The following is a 23,688-nucleotide window of genomic DNA, read 5'->3' on the forward strand; positions in this document are numbered from 1 at the left end:
GAGAACAACAATATTGACATGGGTAAGAACAATTTTATTTTGCCCCCATCAGCCCCTCCTCCAAGGAGACTTAGCTTAGTCTCAAGAGAGATTGTCTCAGATCAGGACCTCTCCCTTCGGGCGAAAGAGAGAGATCTTGTGTTTAATTTTCCAGCCCTTCAGTGTACTACCCAACAGGCCAGTTTTTTTAAAACATTTTTATCACCTTACACAGAGTGCTGATGGAACCAGCATAGTTCTGATGCCTGGGGGCAGTTAACAGAGGAAAAGGGGTAGGTGGTTGCTGCCGCTGGAAGGCTCTCAGAAATTGAGAGAAGGCTAAGAACCTGAGGCTTCTCTCCCAGGAAGGAAGGAGAGGAGTGGAGGCATCCTACACTGCCCATGCCTTTCAGTGTGCTGCCTGAGGGGCCAGTTTCTATCATGCCTCATTGTACCAGAGAGCTGACATAGTTCAAATAACTGGGGAAATTAAGAACAAAAGAAAAGGGATAGGTGGCTTGCTGCAGCTGCCACAACCCTGTAGTATTGGGAGGAGGCATAGAACCTGAGACTTGTCTCCTAGGGAAGAAGAAAAGGAGTGGAGTGTACCTCCAGTGTTCCAGTCTTTCAGGGTACTGCTTGAAGGCCTGATTGCTGTCTTACCTTAGCCAGTGTGCTAATGGAACTGGCAGAGTTTGGTGGGGGCAGATAGGAACAAAAGAAAAGGGACAAGTGGCTTGCTGCACTCAGCACAGCTCTACAAGATTTGAGAAGGCAGAGAACTCAAGGTTTCTTTACAAGGAAAAGGGAGACAAGCGGGATGTACCTCTAATGTTCTGGTCTGTGGTATGATGTAGTAAGATACCAGAAGGAGGAAGAGGTTATGGGCTCCTGAAAAAAAAAGAAAAAAGTCAATAAATCCTTCTAATTAGAAATCTGCATGCACAAGTACAGAAAAGACATACCCACAAAAAAAAGTTTGAGATGTTCTCAGAATCTCTAGCCAGCTGATGGGTGGAAGTGAAGCTATTTGCCTTTCAAAGCCAGTTCATAAAGACTGGGAGAGGTGGCTGTTTCTTCAGTTGCACAAACACCTGTGCAAAGCTAGGAGCACTCAATCAGAGACACAAGACACAAAGAAACAAAATCTCCAGAAACTGACCCTAAAGAAATAGAGATGAATTGCCTGACAGAGAATTCAAAATAATTGTCTTACAAAGCTCACTGAGTTACAAGAAAACATAGACAACTTAACAAAACCAGAAAAATAAAAATTCACAAAATATCAACAAGGAGCTAAAAATTATGAAGAACCGAACAAATTTTGGAATACAATAACTGAAAAATTCACTAGAGGTCTTCAACAGCAGACTTGATCAAGTAGAATTGGCAAACTTGTAGACAGATTATTTGAAATTATCCAATCAAAGGAATAAAAATAATAAAAAACAGTAAAGGAAGTCCAAGTGACTTATGGAACACCATCAAATGAACCAATTTGTGTGTATGGAAGTTCCAGAAGGAGGAAAGTGAGAGGGGCAGAAAGCATATTTAAAGACATACTGACAGGCCAGGCATAGTGGCTCACACCTGTAATCCCAGCACTGTGGGAGGCCAAGGTGGACGGATCACAGGAACACAGGAGTTCCAGATCAGCTTGGGCAACATGGTGAAACCCTGTCTCTAGAAGAAATACAAAAAAATCCAGCCAGTTGTGGTGACTCACGCCTGCAATCCCAGCACTTCGGGAGGCCAAGGGAAGAGGATCACAAGGTCAAGAGATCGAGACCATCCTGTCCAATATGGTGAAACCCCATCTCTACTAAAAATACAAAAAAATTAGCTGGGTGTGGTGGCATGCACTTGTAGTCCCAGCTACTCAGGAGACTGAGGCAGGAGAATCACTTGAACCTGAGAGGCAGAGGTTCAGTGAGCTGAGATCGTGCCACTGCATTCCAGCCTGGCGACAGAGCAAGACTCCATCTCAAAAAATAAAATAAAATAATCTGTGGGTGGTGGCATACACCTGTAGTCCTAGTACTGGGGAGGCTGAGGTGAGAGGATTGCTTCAGCTCGGGAGACGGAAGTTGTAGTGAGCTGAGATCACACCACTGCACTCCAGCATGGGTGACAGAGTAAGACCCTGTCTTGAAGAAGGAAAAAAAAAAAAAGAATGAAATAATGACTGAAACTTCCTAAAACTGGGAAGGGAAATTGGACATCTACATTCACGAAGCCCAAAGAATTGAACAACACTGTTAATCAACTTGACCTAATTGAATTTTGTAAAACATTCCTTGTACCCATTAGGAATCACACCCTATCCCTTCTCTGCTGCCACCCCCAGCTCTAGACAACTACTAATCTCCTTTGTCTTTGTGGATTTGCTTATTCTGGACATCTCATGTAAGTGGAATCATACAATATGTGTGGGTTTTTTGCTTTTTTTTTTTTTTTTTTTTTTGAGATAGAGTCTCACTCTGTTGCCCAAACTAGAATGCAGTGGTGCAATCTCAGCTCACTGCAACCCCCACGTCCCAGGTTCTAGCGATTCTCCTACCTCAGCCTCCCAAGTAGCTAGGATTACAGGTGCGTGCCACCACACCTGGCTGATCTTTGTATTTTTAGTAGAAACAGGGTCTCACCATGTTGGCCAGGCTGGTCTCGAACTCCTGACCTTAGGTGATCCACCCGCCTTGGTCCCCGAAAGTACTGGGATTACAGGTGTTAGCCACTGCGCCCAGCCCAATACATGTTCTTTTATGTTTATCTTCTTTTACTTAGGACAGCAGAATGTTTTCATGTTTTATCCATGTTGTTGCATGAATCAGTACTTAATTTCTTTTTGTAGATGAATGATATCTACTGAATGGTAGCACAGCTTTGGACATTTGAGTTGTTTTCACTTTTTGGCTCTTGTGAGTATTGTTGCTACAAACATTCTTGTAAAAGTTTTTGGGTAGGTGTGTTTTCCTTTCTAATAGGTAGATACCTAGACATGAAATTGTTGGGTCTTTTTAAACTTCATTGTTTTACTATTTTAGGAACTATTAGACTGTTTTTCCAAGGTCGTTGCATCATTTTACATTGTTGCTGGTAGTGTGTGAGAATTTATTGCTCCACATTATTGCCAACACTTGTTCTTGTCTGTCCTTTTTATTATAGCCGTCCAAGTAGGTGTGAAGTGGTATCTCATTGTGATTTTTGACTTGCATTTCCCTGGTGATTAATGACGATAAGTTCTTTGTTTTGTGCTTGTTATATATCTTTTTTAGTGAAATATCTATTCAGATCCTGTGCCCATTTTTAGTAGAGTTGTTTGTCTTTTTATTGTTGTATTTTCAGAGTTTGTTATTTATTTAGGATGCTAGACCCTTATCAAATGTATGATTTGCAAAAATTGTTTCTTATTCTGTGGCCTTTTTATTTTCTTGATGGTGACCTTTGAAGCACATAAGTTTTTTAATTTTAAGTCCAATTTGCCTTTTTTTCCCTTTGTTGCTTGTGCTTTTGGTGTCAGAAAGCATTGCTGAAACCAAGTTTGCAAAGATTTATGTAACATTTATACTTACATTTTATTCTAAGAGTTTTATAGTTTTGGCTGTTACATTTACACCATTGGTCTACTTTAAGTTAATTTTGTATATGGTGTACGGTAGTGTTGTAACTTCATTCTTTTGCATGTGGATATTGAGTTGTCCAGTAGGCTTTTTCATAGAAATGGATAAGCTGATCCAAAACTTCATGTGGAAATTCAAATGACAGAATGGCTGAAACAACTTTGAATTCTCAAATAAAATCATACAGGTTAACACTATTTGATTTCAATCCTTATTTTAAAACTATAATAATAAATATAGTTGATATTGACATAAAGACAAATACATCAATTGACCAGATTAGAGAATCCGGAAATAGATCTTCACATATATAGTCATTTTATCCATATGACCAATTGTATACAAATGGTCACACAGTGTTATTTGTAATAGAAAAAGTTGTGAACAACTCAAATGCCCATCAACACTTGAATGGATAAACAAAATGTAGCATATCCATACAATGAATTCCCACTCAGCAATTAAAAGAAATTAAGATATATAAAAACATGGATATATCTCAAAATAATTACATGGCATGAACGAAGCCAAACAAAAAAGTGGACATACTATTTTTATGTAAGACTCTAGAAACTGCAAATTTGTCTATAGTAACAGAAAGCAGGTACTGTTTTCATGTACAAGTCTAGAAAATGCAAAGTAGACTGTAGTTGCAAAACACAAAGTAAGTAACATTCTCTTAATCCCTCAGGTTTTTTCCTGCTTCTTGATTTATATTGTTATATCTTACTGAATATAGTGTGTTCTCATTATTGAAATGCTACCAAGAACAATTTTGCTTTCCATATCTGTTAATTAAGACTAACTTAGGACAAGAAAAATATCCGTTAAGTTGGATCTATAACTCAATGAGATATTTCTGTTCCTCTTTCTGCATTTTAAAAATTCAGATGAACAGATAACAAGTCTCAGGTTAGGACTGTGATGTAGGTATGGTTCCAGAAATTTCTTCTAGATCTGTGGCCTGTCTTGTACTAAATTTTTTTTAGTCTAACTAGAAATTTGAAAGTGGATTGTGAATTAGAACCACATCTGAAGAATTACCTCTATTTTAGATCTTGGGAGAAATCCAGATTGTGGGCCTTCTGGAATAATGAAATGGTTCACAAGATGTCCATTTGTGATTTCTGTCATGGTTCCTAGCCCATGTGTCGTGACGTCATTGTAAAAGGTTGTTGATTTGCTTCTGAATTTCCTACAAAGGCTGATGCTAGAATGAATATTGTTACCATGTGAGGGATCTCTGCTACTCAAAATATGTGGGAAACACTCTTTTGTCAAGTTTCTTGACTTAACAGTTACTCCATAGTATTTTTTAAAGAACCTAATAAAAGAATTATGTTCTTAAATACTGCTTTTTGATTTATGGTACAAACTGAAAGTTTTAAAACAGTAGTTTATTTTGAAATATGTATGGCAAGCTTGTCCAACCTGCAGCCCATGAGCTGCATGCAGCCCAGGATAGCTTTGAATGCAGCCAAACACATTTTTGTAAACTTCCTTAAAACATTATGAGATTTTTTTTTTTTTTTTTTTTTTTTTTAGCTCATCAGCTATTGTTAGTGTTACAGTTCTTCCAATATGGCCCAGGGAAGCCCAACTGTTGGACACCCCTGACGTAAGGGAGCTGAATCACTTTAGAGCTTAAAACTTGTTTTAAATACTTAAATTAGCCTTCATGAGTTTAATTTGTAATGTGTCCAACCAAAGTATGTAGAGTTAGGTACTATTGTTTCTTTTTATGTATTGAGTTTATTATTATTATTATTTTTGCAGATGGTGATGCCCAGTCACTTAAGGAACATCTTATTGATGAATTGGATTACATACTGTTGCCAACTGAAGGTTGGAATAAACTTGTCAGCTGGTACACATTGATGGAAGGTCAAGAGCCAATAGCACGAAAGGTACATGTTAATAATGACTGACTATAAATATTATTTTTCTTGATTAGTTCACGTTTTATTATTAATTCAATGAATTGTGAAGTCTTATCACTTATCTTAGAGAAAAAGTCAGCAAAATTACCATACACTGTGTTATAATAATGGCAAATAACATGTTAAGAGGGTATACTTATGCTAGCCACTATTGTAAGTACGTATTATTGATTAATCCTCTATATAGAGAGAGAAACTCTATAAGGTAAGTAGTAATATCCCCATTTTACAAATAGGAAATGAGGATAAAAACTTAGGATCTAGTTATTTTAGAAAGTCATATCAGGATACAGACTTTGGCAACTTGACGCTGTTTTCTGTGTGGCACTGTTTTTGATAAAACAATTAGAAAACAATGAAGAAACTAAAAGTTGAAGCAATGTTTTTTGGAACATAAAAATTTTTTAAACTTGAAAATGTAGATTTTTTTCATATCCTTTAATATTTTAAAATTATAGTCTAGAAACATTGAGAATAACCAATTTTCTTTATTTTAGGGAACTAAAACACAATAAGGGTGTTGCTATAGTAGAATACCAAATATTCAAGGTAAATGAGCGAACCTTACACATGTGTTTGATCATTTATTATGGGAGGGGTGGGAGGCTGAGAAGGGACCAAAATCTCTTGGCATAATTTTATATCTGGTTTGGGGCCCCCTGCACTCCCCCCGTCCCCCACTGCATAGAAATAATTTAAAAATTGGATTAGGTAACATAAAGGTAAAAAAACCTCTAGTAGACCAAACTATATTTGAATTTATTTGGAATTGGTGCTTCAAAGTTGCCATATTAACAGTTGGTATTTGTGTATCTATGGTTTTAGGTATATTAGAAGCTAACCTTGGATCTTATTTTCTGAACAGATCTTGAGTGTACCTTTTATTTATTTTTGTTTAGTTTTATTCCTTAGTTTCACTCAGCCATTTCTAAATTAGAATTTCTCTCTTGTAGGAATGCTAGCCTTATAGAGCTGTAAAATGATCAAGTTGCTTTATCTATAGTTGCTGGAGAATTTAGTGTTTTGATCAAAGGATAGCCTATTTAGCTGTAAAACTGTCTAGAATTATTTCATTCCTAGGATAAAGGAAAAATTGTGTCCAAAATATCTTTAAATGTATTAAACTGTATTCCTTTAATCTTAACAATACACTTTTTTTTTTTCTTATGAATGTAGGACGTTATACACTAGCAGTCTTCAGTATGGTAAACAGATCAACTGCCAACTTCATTGCCGTTACTCTTTGAAGTATTCCTCACTGAGAGTTCTTGAAACCTCTGTGTAGTAACAAAGTAAAATATAATAAAAAATTTCACACAAGTAGAAAGAAAAAACATTTGACAAATCTCTTAGGAGACCACGTACTTATTTTTAATAAGATAAATGAAATATATTCAACCTGTAAAATAGTTTGCAAATGTTCATATGCTACATTACATTGCCTGGAGTTGTTATTACAGATGCAATTTCCTACAACATTAAATCTGTAGTAAAATTTAATTAATCACACTTAAATTTGGGAATTTCATTTGCATTTTCACTGTGCCCCACATGACTGATGCGGGTGGAACTCAAAGAAGTAAATAGACCAGCTTATAGTGTCTGAAGCCCAACTTTGAATGTTACCCATCTCTGATTGCATTAAAGAATCTAGGATTGGTGGTTCCCTTAGCTATAATGCAGAAACAAAGTTAAACATCTTCCTGTACCTCAAAGATCTCTAAAATGCGTAATTTATAGTGTCAGCACTCAAAGAGTGGACGAAAAGAAAGCAGGGATATAAGCAGAAAATACAATGGAATCAAAATCCAAAAGAAACGGCAGACAATAGAAACAGACCCATAAGAAACCAAGGTAATTGAGTTATTAGATTTTAGAATACTGGGCTTATTATGCTCAAAAAAAAAAAAAGAGAAGTAGGGCGAAACTATTAAAGAAGAAGCAAATAGAATTCTAAAACTAATAATATGAAAATTTTGTGGATTTAATGTTTAGGAAAAAAATTATTAGACCAAACAGAACTGAAGAGAAAATTTGTAAACTAAATGATTTGTCAGTAGAAAATATAGAGTCTAAAGCTTAGAGAGACAAAAGAATAGAAAATACAGAAAAAAGCTAAGGCATAAATGGAATGCAGTAAATAAGTTTAACATGCATACATGTAGTTGGAATCTTGGAGAGGAAAGAAAGAATGAGTAGAACTAATACGGAGGTAATAGCTGAGAATTTTCCCAAGCTGAGAAAGGTGTCATGCTTTAGATTAAAGAAATGCTATGAATCTCAAACTGAAATAATACAAACAAAACAGTACCCAGTACAAATGTTCAAAGGCAAAGGCAAAAAGATATTTCTAATAATAGCCAGAGAAAAAGACATATTATCTTCAAAATAAGGATAAGACAAAGTAATGATTTCTCAAGAGAAACCATGGAAGCCAGAAAACAATAGACTTTAATATGTTAAAAGAAAATAACTGCCAATATAGAATTCTGTGACTAAGAAAATAATCCTTCAGGGATGACGGTGAAAAAAGCGATTTTCAAATAAAAACTAATATAATTTGTTACCTGCAGACTTGTACTAAAGGGCACTACAAAATAATCTTAAGAAAGGAAGGAAAATTATTCCAGTTGTAAGCTTGGAGATGCAGGAAAACAGTGTAGACTGACAAAATGTAAATGTTGTGAATAAATCTTAAGATGGACTGTTGAAAACATTGATAATAATTTTTATGGAGTTGAAAATGCATGTAAAATTAAACTACGCAATAGTGTTAGCATGTAAGTTAAGATAATATTCTCCACTGTGTTCCCCAGTGATCCCCAACTCCTCATATCCATATTCTTGGGCACTCCTCTTCCATGTTGTACTGAGGTTGGTCTCTGTGGCCAATAGCATATAGCAGTACTCATGATACATCGCTTTCAAGATTAGGTTATAAAAAAACACCGCGGCTTACATCTTAGGTGCACACGCACTCTAGCTGTCTCTCTTTCTCATTTCTCACTCGGGGGAATTCAACTGCATATGGCGAGGACACTCAGGCAGCCTATGGAGAGGCCCACATGGTGAGGAACTGAGATCTCTGGCCAATAGAGAGGAACGGAGGCCTGCAACAACCATGTGAGTGACCTTGGAAGTGGATCCTTTAGTTCTAGTTCAGCTTTCAGATGATTGAAACACCAGCCATACCTTGAGAGCAACCTCATGAGAAACTCTACACCGAATCAACCTAGTTAAGCTGCTCCCAGATTCTTGACCCTCAGAAACATTGTGAGATAATGTTTGCTGTGTTAAGCTGGTAAATTTTGGGGTAATTTATTATGCAGCAATCGATAACTGATACTGATCTTGGTACCTGTAAATAGGTGCTGATACGAAAACTTGAAATGTGGTGTGGCTTTGGAGCTGACAGTGAATAGAAGTTGTCAGAACTTTAAGAGTATCAATGAAAGCTTAAAGGGCCTTAAACAAACTGTTAGTAGATTACTAGACTTTGAGATAGCTGCCAGTGAGAATTTAAAGTGAAGAAGGTCTTACTGGAAACGGATAGAAAGTGGTCTTTGTTACACAGTGGCAGAGTAAGTTTAGCAGCATGTTGCCTGCAGTAAACTGAAAGGTTAAAGGTAGTATTTAACGAAATTAGAGGTCTGCCAAAGTGTTAAAAATACTGCCTAGTTTCTTTTTGTGATGCTTATAGTCAGATGTGAGAGAAGAGAAATACACTAAAGAAAGGATTGTTCAATAAAACAGAGCCAATATTTACTAGTTTTCAAGATTCATAGCCCCTCCAGATGGCAAACGATGCTAATTCTAAGAAGTGTTTCTGAGACTCAGAGTTCTCGGAAAAAAGTATGATCTAATCTTGCAGCCAAGGGTGTGACTGTAAGTTGCCTCAGAAAAATGAAAGGTCATGCCTCACAGTACTATTCAGACAAAAGGCCCTATAAAGCATTTAGGGGTTAACTTAAGAGGTTGTCCTGTCATTAGTAATATTAATTAATAATATTAAGGATGTCTTCTCAATATGTGGCTTCTAAGAACAGGAGGGCTTCAAAAAGCTTATGGGCAACACCTTAGCTTTCTTAGCATAAAGCCAAAGTAGAGAGGACTTATCCTAGAGAATATTTGTGGATTTGGCTTTTGTCTAATGGAAGGAACTCCAGTAAGATCTGGTGGAGACCTACATTGTTTTTGAATTACCTCACAGAACCACTGCCATTTTGGACTGCAGAGACAGTATTAAATGAAAGAGGCCTTTGACCTCCCAGACCCAATAAGTGGGAATCAGGCTGAAAATTTACTTTACTTCAAGCATGTGCTAATGCATGAAAAAAGGATGACTCAGAGGACAGAACCAAATGTTAGAACAATTTTCAGGCAAGAGTAGAACTGAGTTCCAGTCAAGGAATTTCTAGTATTTGTCCAGGTAGATTTCATAATAGATATGGACCATTGATTCCTTTGTACCTCCTATTTCCCCTCTTATAAAATAGGAACATTTAAAAGGCTACGTTCTGTGTGCTTCATTGTTTTATTTTGGGTGTATGGGGGACAGAAAACTTGTCTCTTAGTTCACAGGCCTATAGATCAAGAGACATTGCAGTAGTCCCCCCTTATCTATGGTTTTGCTTTCCGTGATTTCAGTTACCTGCAGGCAACCATGGTCCAAAAATATTAAGTGGGAAATTCTGGAAATAAACAATTTGTGAGTTTTAAATTGTGCACTATTCCAAGTAACATGATGCTGCCCCATTCCATGTCCTCCACATGGACACTATACACTACCTTCCCATTTGTCACTTAGTAGCCATCTTGGCTATCAATTTACTGTCACAGTAGTTTGTTGAAGGGCATTAGTAGCATAATGCAACGTTACAATGTACGTCATTCACTTCACCGCTTCTCATCACGTAGACATTTTATTATCTCATATCATTATAAGAAAAAGGATGAATACAGTATGATAAGCTACTTTGAGAGACCACATACACATCACCTTTGTTATAGTATATTGTTCTAATTGTTCTATTTTATTATTAGCTATTGTTAGTCTCTTACTGTGCATAATTAATAAATTAAACTTTGTCATAGGTATGTATGTTTGTAAAGGAAGAAACATAGTGAATATAGGGATTAGTGTGCTATTTGTGGTTTCAGGCATCCACTAGGGGTCTCAAAATACATGTCTTCAAAGGCTTATAGAAAATTATAATTTGTCAATTATAGATGACAAATTTCTGAACTCCAAGTTGCTAAAATGAATTGAGACTAGTTGGGGCCTTTGGAAGAGGTAAGTGTATTTTGTGTTTTGGGGGAAGGAACTGTGTGAATCATTAGGGGCCAGGGCGTAGACTGTGGTACCCAGCCTCAAAGATGCTCCCCAGTGATTGTGACCTCCAGAATCCATACTCTTATGTAATTCTTTCCCACATTGTACTACAATTGGTCTGTGCAGTCCGTAGCATATGGCAGAAGTGGTGGTATGTCACTTTTGAGATTAGTCCTTAATGGATACCGATACTTCTATTGGGAGTGCACATACGTGTGCTATACCCCTTATCCCCTCCCCTTGGATCACTCACTCTGGGCAAAGCCATAACTTTACCCTTAACTTACCGTATAGAGAGACTCACATAATGAGGAACAGAGGCTGCCAACAGCTACATGTGTAAGCTTGTAATTAAGATTTGAACAACATGATTAACCACCATAACCTAATTGACATATTCATTGTACTTAGTCGTTGCAGAATACACATTACTATTAAGTGGAAATTTTAAGCAAAGTTGACCATATTCTGGGTTATCAAAATTCCAGTAAACTTCAAATGATAGAAATTGTTCACTGTATTTTCTGGCATTAGTGGGATTAAGCTAGAATCAGTAACAAAGAGATAACGTGATTATCCCCCAACTACCTAGCAATGGAAAAATATACCTTTAAGTAATCCTTGAGACAAAGAGAAGAATGAAAATTAGACATACTGTAAACTGAATGATAATGAAAATACAACTTGAAAGAACGGCTGAAGTCATTCTCAGAAGGAATTTGATAACTTCAGTGCAAATATTGGAAAAGAAAATGAAAATCTATTGTCTCAACAAGTTAAGAAAAGGAAATTGAAGTTAAGAAGAAACATTATAAAGTAGACGTTAACAAAATAGAAACAAACCCACACTAAATGAGCAAAATTCAGTCATTGCAGAGAACAGTGAAATTAGACCAGTAAAATAAAGATGAGTCCTGGCAAGACTGTTTAAGAATAAAAAGAGGATAGGCACAGATAACCTATATTATGAATGAAAAAGGAAACATCATGCCAGAGTCTAAAGACTTTTTAAAAAAATATTATGTTTTGAACAGTTTTATGTAATTTGAAAATTTAGATGAAGTAATTTCTAGACAAACAAAACTTTAATACAGTAATAAATAGGAAACTCGAATTCACCTATTTGATTAAAGAAATTGAGTCATTGAAAACCTTCCCACAAAGAAAGCTTCAGGCCAAGAAAGCTTTACCAGTGTATTCTACCAAATATTTAGGGAAACCATAAACCAATACCATACAGATTCTTTCTGAGAATAGAAGCAGTACTCCCCAACTTATTTTATAAGGCTAGCATAAACATGCCATAAAACCTGAAGGACGAGAAAGAAAAATTACAGGCTGGTCTCACTTATGAACATAGATGCTTAAGTCCTAACAAGTGTTAGCAAGACAAATCCAGCATTATGTAAAAAGGACAAAAATGACCCAGGTAGATATTTTTCCGAAGAATACAATTTTAACTTTGAAAAGCACTCATAATTTTAGCAGAATAAAGAAGAAAAATAATACATGTAGAAAGAACGTTTGATGCTCAACATCCGTGTATGATCTTTTAAAAAACTCTCAGAAAACTAGGAATAGGAACCACCAGTAAATATTATACTTATTGGTAAAATATTAAAAGTTCTTCCCAAATCAAGAATAACTGTGTTAGAAATCTTAGCCAGTATGGTAATACAGTAAAAAGAACTAAAAGAGTGAACCTTGAAAAAGAAAACATAAGACTGTCAGTGTTTTTAGAAGGCATGATTCTATAGGTTTAAAATTCCAAAAATATGTACTGGTAAACAATTAGAATTAATAGGTAAATTTAACAGGTTGCCTGATATGAGGGCAGTATAGGGAAACCAATTTTTTATTGGCAACAAATAAAGTTTAGTTTTATTTGTACAAATTTATGGTGTACATGAGAAAATTTGTTACATATATATAGTAAGTAGTGATCAAGTCAGGGTATTTAGGATGTCCTTCACCCGAGTTCAATACATTTTTGTTAAGTATAGTCACCCTGCTCTGCTTTCGAACATTGAATTTATTCCATCTTACTGTATGTTTGTACTTTTAACCCAGTTCCCTTCATCCTTCCCTGCTCCCTTCCTTATCCTTCCCAGTGTCTGTTACCTATCTTTCCACTCTTTACTTCATGTGGTCAAATTTTTTAGCTTCCACATACAAATAAGAGCATATAATATTTATCATTTTGTCCCTGGCTTATTTCATTTAATATAATGGCCTCCAGCTTCATCCATGTTGCTGCAAAAGACATGATTTCATTCTTTGTAATGGCCGAATAGTACTCCATTGTTTATATATATGTATATATATGTGTACACACACACACACCCCCCGTATTTATCTGTTCATTCATTGATGAGCACCTAGGTTGGTTCCATATCTTGCTATTGTAGATAGTGCTACAATAAACATGTGAGTGCAGGTATCCCTTTAATATATTAACTTCTTTTCCTTTGGTTAGATATGCAGTGCTAGGATTGCTGGATTGAATGGTAATTCAATTTTTAGATTTTTGAGAAATCTCCACGCTGTTTTCTGTAGTGGCTGTACTAGTTTACATTCCCATTAACAGTGTATAAGTGTTCCCTTTTCTCCACATCTTCACCAGCATCTGTTGTCTTTTGTCTTTTTAATAATAGCCATTATGGCTTGGGTAAGGTGATACCTCATTGTGGTTTTGATTTGCATTTCTCTGATGATTAGTGATGTTGAACCTGTTTTTATACACCGTTGGCCATTTGTTTGTCTTTTGAGAAATGTCTGTTCATGTCGTTTGCCCACTTTTAAATGGGATTGGTTTTTACCTGTTGAGTTGTTGAGTCCTTGTGTATTCTGGATATTAGTCCTCTGTTGGATGAATAGCTTATAAATATTTTCTCCCCTTCAACAGGTTGTCTCTCAATAAAGTTGAATTTTAAAATAACATTTACAGGTCAAAATACTTAGGAATAAACCTAGTAAGAACTGTGTTTTTCTATATTGAAAATTGTGAAACATTACTGGGTAAAATTAAAGAAGACTTAATGAGTTAATGGATCTAGGCTGAAGGTCTAGAGACTGAAGATGTAGGAGGAATAGGTCACTAACGTTTTTCTGTAAAGGGCCAGATAGGAAATATTTTTAGCTTTATGCACCCTTTAGTCTCTTTTGAAATGACTAAACTTTGCTAATTGAGACATAAAAGCAGCCCTAGATAATTAATAATTGAGTATGAAAGTAGCCGTAGACATGAATGAATGGGTGTGGCTGTGTTCCAGTAAAGCAATATTTACAAAAATAGGTGATGGGTACATTTAGCCATCTAAACCTAAGTTTAGCCAAACTTAGTTCATAAGTTTGCCCATCACTGGATCTAGGCATTGGCTTTAATGTCCACCAGCATCACAAAAAAAGGAGCAACTAGATATTTGCATCCTGTTTAGAGTGAGTATATGTCACTATCTATGAAGTGATCTAAACTAAAAATTACAAGAGTAGGAAAGATGGAGAACTTCTAGGTTAAAAGACACTTAAGAAACAAATTAGTCTATTGCAGTATATGGACTGTATTTGGATCCTGATTCAAACAATATATTAAAAATGAGATAGAAGGAAAAATTTGACTTTTGACTGGATATTTGATATTAATTGATGAGTTTTAATTTTTTAGGTGTGATGATGGTATTGTGGTTATGTTTGAGTCTTTGTTTCTGAAGAAAGTGTTCTGAAATATTTGTGGATGGAATATCACATATATAGGATTTGTTTCTTATACATTAAAAACTATGATTTCATAGTTTTCTTGTGTTTATCTACTTCTCTGTCTTCACTGTTATCTGTTCTCACTCAGACTCCAGGATCTAGGTCTAGTTTATCTGCACCGAATGTAGGTACTCAGCAAATACTTTTAAAATGAATGAAGCTAGCTCCTACAAAAGAGTAAGTCAGTCTGTTAGAGGCCTGGTGTTATGAAATTGTTTATATAGTACTAGATTTTTTTAGAAATTACTTTTATTTCTCTTCCCATTTCAGGGAGGAAGGCACTTGGAATGAAAGTGAAGTTTCTATGAAACTTTTCATACACAGACAGATACAAAGAGTAGACTATATTGGGTTTATTTAGTATGTTTAATGGCCTTGTAAAAAATGCCCTCAATATTCATAGCAAAAAAATGAACAAATAGAAATTATTTATTTTAATCCTCTATAAACTTATATTTAGCTCAAATACTTAGTGAAGAGACTTTGCCTTCATTATGGTTATAAATTAATGAAAATATGTTTGCCTGTCCATAAGTCTTAAATTTTGGACAAGGAGCCAGATTTCATCATGTACTCACTTTTTATTTATGGTAATATAACAGTGTTATAATTCATTGAGAGTAAACATTATAACTATCATCTATAATATTGAAACATAACTATCATTTCTGAATATCCCGCTTCCAATATTATTTCAAATATATTTTTTAATAGTTATAATAATTAGGTAAATAAAACTTTACTTTTTTTATAAGCTTGTTTCTTCCTATTAGTCTTCATGACCATCGTTTTCAATGCATACATTTTTAATTAAGGTAGGAAGGAGATTTTATGTAAACAAACATGAAGGACTTTATAAAAGCAAATAATCTACATGTGACAATTATAACATTGTCGTAAATGTGCTTATTATTTTTCTTTTTATGGTGCTGTTATTTTCAGGCTTTAATAGTACATATACTTTTCAAATAGTTTGACAACAAACTCGTATTTTTAAAAATGACACCTTGTTAATACACTACTTTTGGAATTAGTAAAATAAATATCTTATAAATATAGTAGCAATATTCTGAGTAGTGATGATGAAGGTTTTAGCAATGTAAAACGTAGGAGAGAAGAAAAAAATGGTAAGAAAAATTGTGAATCCCGGTAGTGTGGATTTTGAAATATTCTTGATATTTTGTTTTCACAATGACTCTTACAGTTAAGTCACCAGGTTCTTTCCAGGAAAATATCTATAGTATTATGGAAATCTATTTTCATTTTTAGAAAACTATGCCTATTTAGAAAGTATATACGTCAATATAAATCATAATGGGGGATTTATTTTATGGTTGTTATTTAACCGTACTTATCTCTAATCCTGCTTTGTGTTGGTCATTCCATTTTTCTTTTTCTTCCATAAAAATGAGGCCTGCAGTTTACCTTAGTTTTAGTAACTACCAGTGATTAGTAGCTACTTTAATGTAGTTTATTTTAGGATTTTACTCAGATATTGAGCCTCAGTACAGAAATTACTGACTGATAAGAATATTTGATTCCTTGTTTCTCTACTTAAATATAACTACAAGTAATCTTTTTTTTTTTTTTTGGTTTTTTTTTTTTTTTTATACTTTAAGTTCTAGGGTACATAATCTTATACAATTAAATGTTATTACATTTGTAACCATGAAGTAAATCAGCTTAAGAGGTTTAAAACAAATCTCAGTAGTTTAACATATTGGTTTTACAAAACAAGTTACATTTATTAGCAGAAGGAGAGGTGCAGACTGCTGCCTATTTAAAAAAATTGTAACAAGCATGATTAAAAAAATATGTATGGCAGAGTATCATAAAAATGTGTGTTGGATTAGATAGTAAATACTAGATGAACTGCATTTGAATTTTTTCCATGCAGTGAAAGACAAGTTTGTAAACTCCTTTTCTGAATTGATGTAAGCTTGTGAGTATATCCAACAGTCATTTGGAGCCTCCCTTTTGCCATATTTGTCTAATGGATCACATATCAGGCCTATTACTATTTTCAGAAACAGTATTCATGACTGAAATCCTGCAGTTAACCTTTAGAAGATCAAAAGGAATTATACTTATTTAAAAGGTGACCTTAATATATACGTATTTCCTTTTTATGCTTTATGGCTTGCATGCTTAACAGCTTTCTTTTAATTGTTACATAGAATTACTAAGTGTGTAGTTAAAGGTCAAATAAAGTCATTGTAGGGTGAAACTAACATATCAGTTACCTAGCCATAGCTGAATATTTTAGCAACAGTAATTTGGAGTTATCATTTTAATAGATATATTGTAACATAACAGTGATAGTATAGCCATTGAGTTGAAATTGTATAAACAACTTTTTAAAGGTTTTCTGCTTGGGATCACTACTAGAAGCTCTGAGAAGTATGTTTGTATCTTCACTCAGAACTGTATTTATTTGAATGTTTAAACAACATATGTATATATTTGCACATAGTCATTTTGGGTAAGCTTTCTCATTATAAATGCTGAATATTAATTATTTATGGTGTACCAGTGTATCTTCATAGGTCAGTAGAATGCCTTTCCAAACTGACACTTAATATTTTAAAATCATAATTCTTTCTTTCTTTTAAATATCAAAATTTCCAAAAAGCTTTCTTGCTTTTGAAATTTCAACTATCCAATATCTTTTTTTATATATATTGACAGGCTTTGATAGTGACTGGTTTTTCACTGGAGATCTGCAGTTTTCTAAAGTCTCTTTAAATATATTGTTATTAGAGTGAGATATATTGATATAGGTGACACTGATTTGTTTTGTTTCATTATTTTAGGTGGTTGAACAGGGTATGTTTGTAAAGCACTGCAAAGTAGAAGTATATCTCACAGAATTGAAGCTATGTGAAAATGGAAACATGAACAATGTTGTAACTCGAAGATTTAGCAAAGCTGACACAATAGGTAATGCAAGATCCTGTCTCGTTTTTAAATCATTGCTATTAGATATTTAGTTAGAATTATCTTTGTTATATGCTGCTTGCATGATAACCATTTTAAGGATTTAAATATAGACATTCAATTTCCAGCTTTGATACAGTGTCTTAGAGTTAAATTATTTATTGTTTCTTGTATGCTTTTGCATTTATTAAATGAATTTTAACATTTGTGCCATTTTGCTTTTTTAAAAAACATCAAATAATTGTTGTTTTTATTTAGCAACTGGTGTGTCATTTGTAACATAGACCTTTAAATAAAAACTTAATTAAATCTTGGTAAGGTAGCATGGAAAATTAAAATGGGTTATTTCCTTTTTTCTCCTAGTTTATTATTTTATTCTGTAAATACAGGTAAGTAGCTGAGGCAGCAGGCTTAGCGTTATTTTGACACATTGATTTTTCAAATTAATGAGTGGCATAAGCAGTTGTAAGTCTCAAATATAAGTGGACTTAATTCTCTCTGTATATTAAAATTTATATAAATTGTTTTCTTTCTATTTAAAAGACAGTTTTAATTTTAGGTAAAGAATATACTGAATAAAATATTTTTTAAATAAATGATTATGAATTTAATAAAAATTACATACTTTTTGTTTCATAAAACCACTCAAAAAATTTTACAGTATTTAATTTCAAATGAAGTTGTAAAACAAGATTAATGGTGATAACATTGATCTTAGAAAATACAAATGAACAGTGAAGAAGGACACATAACTTTTAGAACCCAGCATGGAAGAGGATTAGCAAATTTATGAATTATAGCACGGCATAAGATTTCTTTGTTGGAACCAGTCATTAAAGTAAATGAAAGTATTCCTGAATTTCATTAAGTGCATTTGGCTTTCTTTCACCACTTATCCACCTCACAGCAGGAAAATCCTTTTAACCCATATTTTTTATGAAATAGTAGCATTATTCAAGTACTCAGTGCTTGGTTAATCCTAATGTTTGCATCAAATAAAATACAGCATTATGTTATGACTCTTTATTCTCCCCTCTTCATTTAGCTAGAACATTTATAAATCTGAGATTAAGTTTCAATAAGCTCATAGTTGGCCGGACGCGGTGGCTCACACCTGTAATCCCAGCACTTTGGGAGGCTTAGGCGGGTGGATCACCTGAAGTAAGGAGTTCGAGACCAGCCTGGCCAACATGGTAAAACCCCATCTCTACTAAAAGTACAAAAATTAGCCAGGTGTAGTGGGCGTGTGCCTGTAATCCCAGCTGCTTGGGAGGCTGAGGCAAAAAAATTGCTTGAACCCGGGAGGTGGAGGCTGCAGTAGACCGAGACCATGCCACTGTACTCTAGCCTGGTGACAGTGAGACCTCATCTCAAAAAAAAAAAAAGCTCATAGACTCATCTTTCTAAAATGAATGCTTAAAAGATAAGGAATTTCATATATAATGTTATTATAATTATTATTACAGATAAATTGCTTGACTTTTGAATTTCCAGATTTATGGAATATATTTAGGAAAATAAGATATTTCTACATATTAAAAGCAAAGTTTTCAACATATGAAAATTATTTTAATCATATGGGTATGTACATGAGAAGAGTCTATAAATTTAACAAGGGTAATCTGTTAAAATTAATTCAGAGTCGTCTCTGAAATTTGTAGCCAATTGGAATATAAATGAGAGGCTACCTCTTAAAATAATGTTTTCTAGTTATTTTTGAAGTTTGGTATTTACTTCTCTCCCTACCTCATTTTGATAGGAAAATTATGTATAAATATGAGACCATCAGAAATCTTATTTTAGAACGTTATTATACTAAGTATTTTGAAATTCAGGAAAATCAGCAACTGATTTAATTTCTGAATTCAAAACAAGCATTATGGGTTCTCATGATAAGAACTGTGTAAGAATTTGTCACAAAGATGTATACTTTATAAAGGTTCACTGCTTCAAAAAGTTTACAATCTAGCATAGATTTTAGTCAACATAGATTAATATACTAATACTTTAAAATGCTAGATAAATTGGATATATACTTTAACATTCTGTATGAACCCAATTTTTGCATAGCTATAATTTCTTACTGTATTAAATCATTGTTTTTCCAACTGGATTGTTGATATTTTGGTGGTTCATTAAACAGTTTTGGGAGTAAAGAAAATTGAATGGGAGATATTAGAATACAAAATATCAACATACATGTGTATGTCCTGGGTCACAGTTTCTTACTATAGCTCTTAGTTTAAACAGTTTGAAAGTCTGTATTAGAATGAGTCTTCTTTTTAAGCAAAAAGGTTTGCAAAAATTGTAATTTGTCAAGTCAGGAATTGTAGACACTTCATAATTATGGTTATCATACAGGTTAACAGTTATTGAATATTTACTATGTTTTAAGCACTTTACAGGAATTTTCTTGTTTAAAGTTAAGCAAGCAAGTATCTTCCTCTTATAGATAATGAAACTGAGATTTAGAATCTACCTCAATTCACCCTGGTACCAAGTGGCAGAGCTAGTACTTTAACTTCATAAGCAGAGCTCTTAAACTCTCATCTCTCAATTGCTGCCTTACACAATCTGTGTATGCTAAAGGAATATTCGTTTTGGAGATATTAATTGGGCTGATTTTGTTTTTCTAAAGGAAATGGGTTTTGAAACACAGAATTTACTTAAGAAACTTAAGATGCATATATATTTTTCCCCTATGGTCTTTTAAGAAATCTTGATTGAAAGTGATTAAAATAGCTATGTATGTGAAATACAGCTATATAAATTTTATAAACAGAATTAGGAAGTATAAGTGTCTGTTTTCTCTTGTTACCAAATTAATAAAATATTTTGTTTTCAGCTAGTACTACTTACATTGATATATAGTAAAAATGATAGCAGGCCATAGGCCATATCTAAATGATTTACCTATCAGGGCCAAAATCTTCTGCCCTCAAATATTTTCTGCCAAAATTGATATATTTGAACATTGAGCATGTTCAAGTAAGAGAGATAAAATAATAGTTTTATTTTCCTTTAAGATTAACTACTAAAAACATAAAACTTCTTGAAAAATATTTAATTTCTATGACCTATATTAATATTTTTTTAATTTCTAATTTTTGTGAGTAACCTGTATTATTTTTCTACCTCTGTTTACTTTTCATTAACTGGCTAGTATAATTGAATTAATACGTGGAAAAATAAGCACACACTGTCAGTCCTTTGACCATTCTCAACTTCAGTGATCTTAACCTGTACCCAAGCTCAGCCACCAATTATTATAGTTAAACCCTAGACTGTTGTTATCTGTAACTGCACTTGCCAAATCTCAATTTTAGCATCCTGTGTTCTGGTCACCACTTTCCTGCTCCCATTTTCTCTTCAGCCCACTACATTAGACATCGAAATCTGCCACTCCATTGGTACTACTTCTGTCATAGTCTCTCATGATCTTGCCATTGACAAATCCAGTGGTAATATATAGAAATCTTCCATTTTCCTGACCTGTCAGCAAAGTACAACACAGATAAACTACTTTTCCATCTAGAAGCACTTTCTCTTCACATGGCTTCCTGAGTACAGTTTCTCACTGGCTGCATCTTGTTGGAGTCCTTTGCAAAACCCTCTTCATATTCTTTATCTCAAAATATCAGTGTCTCCATATTCTCCCAGCCCTCCTTTCCTTGGTGATTTCTTTTGTTCTCCTGGCTTTAAATATTTTCCACTTGTTGATATCTTTTAAGTTGATAGGTCCTGCCCTAAAGTCTCCCATAATTCCAGTTTGAACTATCCCATATCTTCATTTGTATATCTGACAGGCTTCTCAAGAAGACTATCAGGTATAAAACTAAGCTCCCTTTCCCAAAAAACCTGAGGCTCTGTCATTCTTCCTTATCTCCATAATTCCCACTTTTGCTCTTCCAATTGCTTAGGCCAAAAATCATTTCTGATTCCTTTATTTCTCACCCTTCATGTAATCTAGCAGCATATCTTCTTAGCAATTCCTTCAGAATTTATTCTCAATTGGACGACTTAACACTGCTTCCATTGCTACCACTTTGGTTAGGATTGCTGCAGTAGCCTAGTTACACACCTCTGACCTTGAGTTAGTCCATTCTCGCACTGCTATGAAGAACTACTGGAGGCTGGGTAATTTATGAAGAAAAGAGGTTTAATTGACTTACAGTTCCATAGGCTGTACAGGAAGCGTGGCTAGGAGGCCTCAGGAAACTTAACACTCATGGTAGAAGGCAAATGGGGAAGCAACCACATCTTACTATGGCAGAGCAAAAGAGAGAGCAAAGGGGGAAGTGCTACACACTTTCAAACCACCAGATCACGTGAGAACTCACTGTCACGGGAACAACAAGGGGGAAATCTGACCCCATGATCCAGTCATCTCCCACCAGGTGCCTCGTCAAACACTGGGGATTACAATTCGGCATGAGATTTGGGTGGGGACACAGAGCCAAACCTTATCAGACCTTCTGCATTGTTCTTCACTAGCAGCAAAAGTGAACACTTAAAATGTCAGTCATATGCCACTTCTCTTCCCAACTCCTCAATAGCTTCCTTTTTTGCTCAGATTAAAATATAAATACTTTGTTAGCTCACAGAAGTATATATAATACTGCAGAAGTACCTTTATAGTCTTATTTCTACATCACATATTCTACTTCAGCCACATTGAGGTACCAGGCTATTCTAAAACATGCCAAGCACATTTGCACCTCAAGGCTTTTGCGTTACTACTCCTACGCCTGTAATGTTCCCCCATATGTAAATTAGATCGCAAAACTCGAGGAAATTTCCACATTTGTTTATAATATATTATGTACACAGATGCCTGTATTAATAGAAAAAACATCCAGAAGAAATATCAGAATGTCAACAGTGGTTATATCTAGGTAGACATTTTATTTATATTTGTCAGTATTTTTAGTATTTTTGCCAAGAGCAAAAATTATTTCTGCCCTCAGGAAAAATTTATTCATTTTTATAGAAAGATTAAAACAGCTCTCTTCCTTGGCTTCTTCTTTTATCCTCCTTCCTAGGTAGTGTTTTGTTTCTTGATCTTGGTGCAGTTTACATGGGTATGTCCACTTTGGAAATTTATCACAAGATACTGATGATTAGTGCATGTTTCTGTATATACGTTCACTTTAATAAAAAGAGCAAAAAGAAAAAAAGACAACCCTGCCAAAATAGAAAGCAGTACTGATAAGGCTTGGCTATGTGTTCCCACCCAAATCTCATGTCAAATTGTAATCCCCCATATGTTGGAGGAGGTGCTTCCTGGGAGGTGTTTAAATCATAGAGGCAGATTTCCCCCTTGCTGTTCTTGTGATAGTGAATGAGTTATCATGAGATAGGGTTGTTTAAAAGTGTGTAGCGCTTCCCCCTTCGCACTCTCTCCTGCTCTGCCATGATAAGATGTGCTTGCTTTCCCTTCGTCTTCCAACATGATTTTAAGTTTCCTGAAGCCTCCTAGCCATGCTTCCTGTACAACCCATGGAATTGCAAGTCAATTAAACTTCTTTTCTTCATAAATTACCCAGTCTTAGGTAGTTCTTTATAGCAATGTGAGAACAGACTAATACAGGTACTAAGAATATATTTATTTTATGTAATTATTTAAATATTCTGGGTGATTTGCTTTAAGTTTTGAGATAATGCTGTTGATATTTTGAATTAGTGCCTTTTTTTCTACTGATTTAATGCCCTTATCAAAACCTCACTGACTACAAGACTATCACAAAACATTAGCTGCTAAGTAGATAGTATTATTGGACAAAATTATGTAAGATAGATGTAGGTTTTCATATTTCTTCAGAGAACATATATTATTAAGTTTAATATTTTATAATTTTTTTCAAAACTAATAAACTATTCTACAATTTAAAAGTATTCTGTATTCATATATCATAAAATATTTTGATTATTATTTTCTTGAGTTGGTTAGGCAAGTTATTAACCAGAACTGGATGAAATTTCAGTAAATTGATTTAGAAATCAGAAAAAGACATGGCTTTACCTTGCAAATACTAAATTTTGGTGAATACAGACATCCCTTCAAACAAGGCACTTTCTTTTTTATTGTGTCCATATATTCTCGTTAGCTGCTCAGTTTAATATA

At 34.3% G+C, this 23,688-nt stretch overlaps 1 protein-coding gene across 19 annotated transcripts in view; it reads left to right on the plus strand.

Annotated features, from left to right (window-relative positions):
* Positions 1-23,688, plus strand: part of USP15 (ubiquitin specific peptidase 15) — a 152,766-nt gene that overhangs the window by 42,724 nt on the left and 86,354 nt on the right. For 14 of the 19 annotated variants that reach the window (XR_002515663.2, XR_002515664.2, XR_002515668.2 and 11 more), the window contains exons 3-4: positions 5,376-5,506; positions 17,441-17,567. Coding sequence is in view for 11 of the 19 variants with exons in the window: in XM_017945982.3 (XP_017801471.1) it covers positions 5,376-5,506; positions 17,441-17,567 (258 nt within the window). In the remaining 8 variants the exon portion in view is untranslated. Of the gene's footprint in view, positions 1-5,375; positions 5,507-6,036; positions 8,663-16,272; positions 16,726-17,440; positions 17,568-23,688 lie in introns of those variants that run through there. The other 5 variants (XM_021922553.2, XM_021922552.2, XM_021922554.2 and 2 more) reach the window with 5 other exon arrangements.

The sequence above is a fragment of the Papio anubis genome, chromosome 9 (genome assembly GCF_008728515.1).
Source record: "Papio anubis isolate 15944 chromosome 9, Panubis1.0, whole genome shotgun sequence".
NCBI lineage: Eukaryota > Metazoa > Chordata > Mammalia > Primates > Cercopithecidae > Papio > Papio anubis.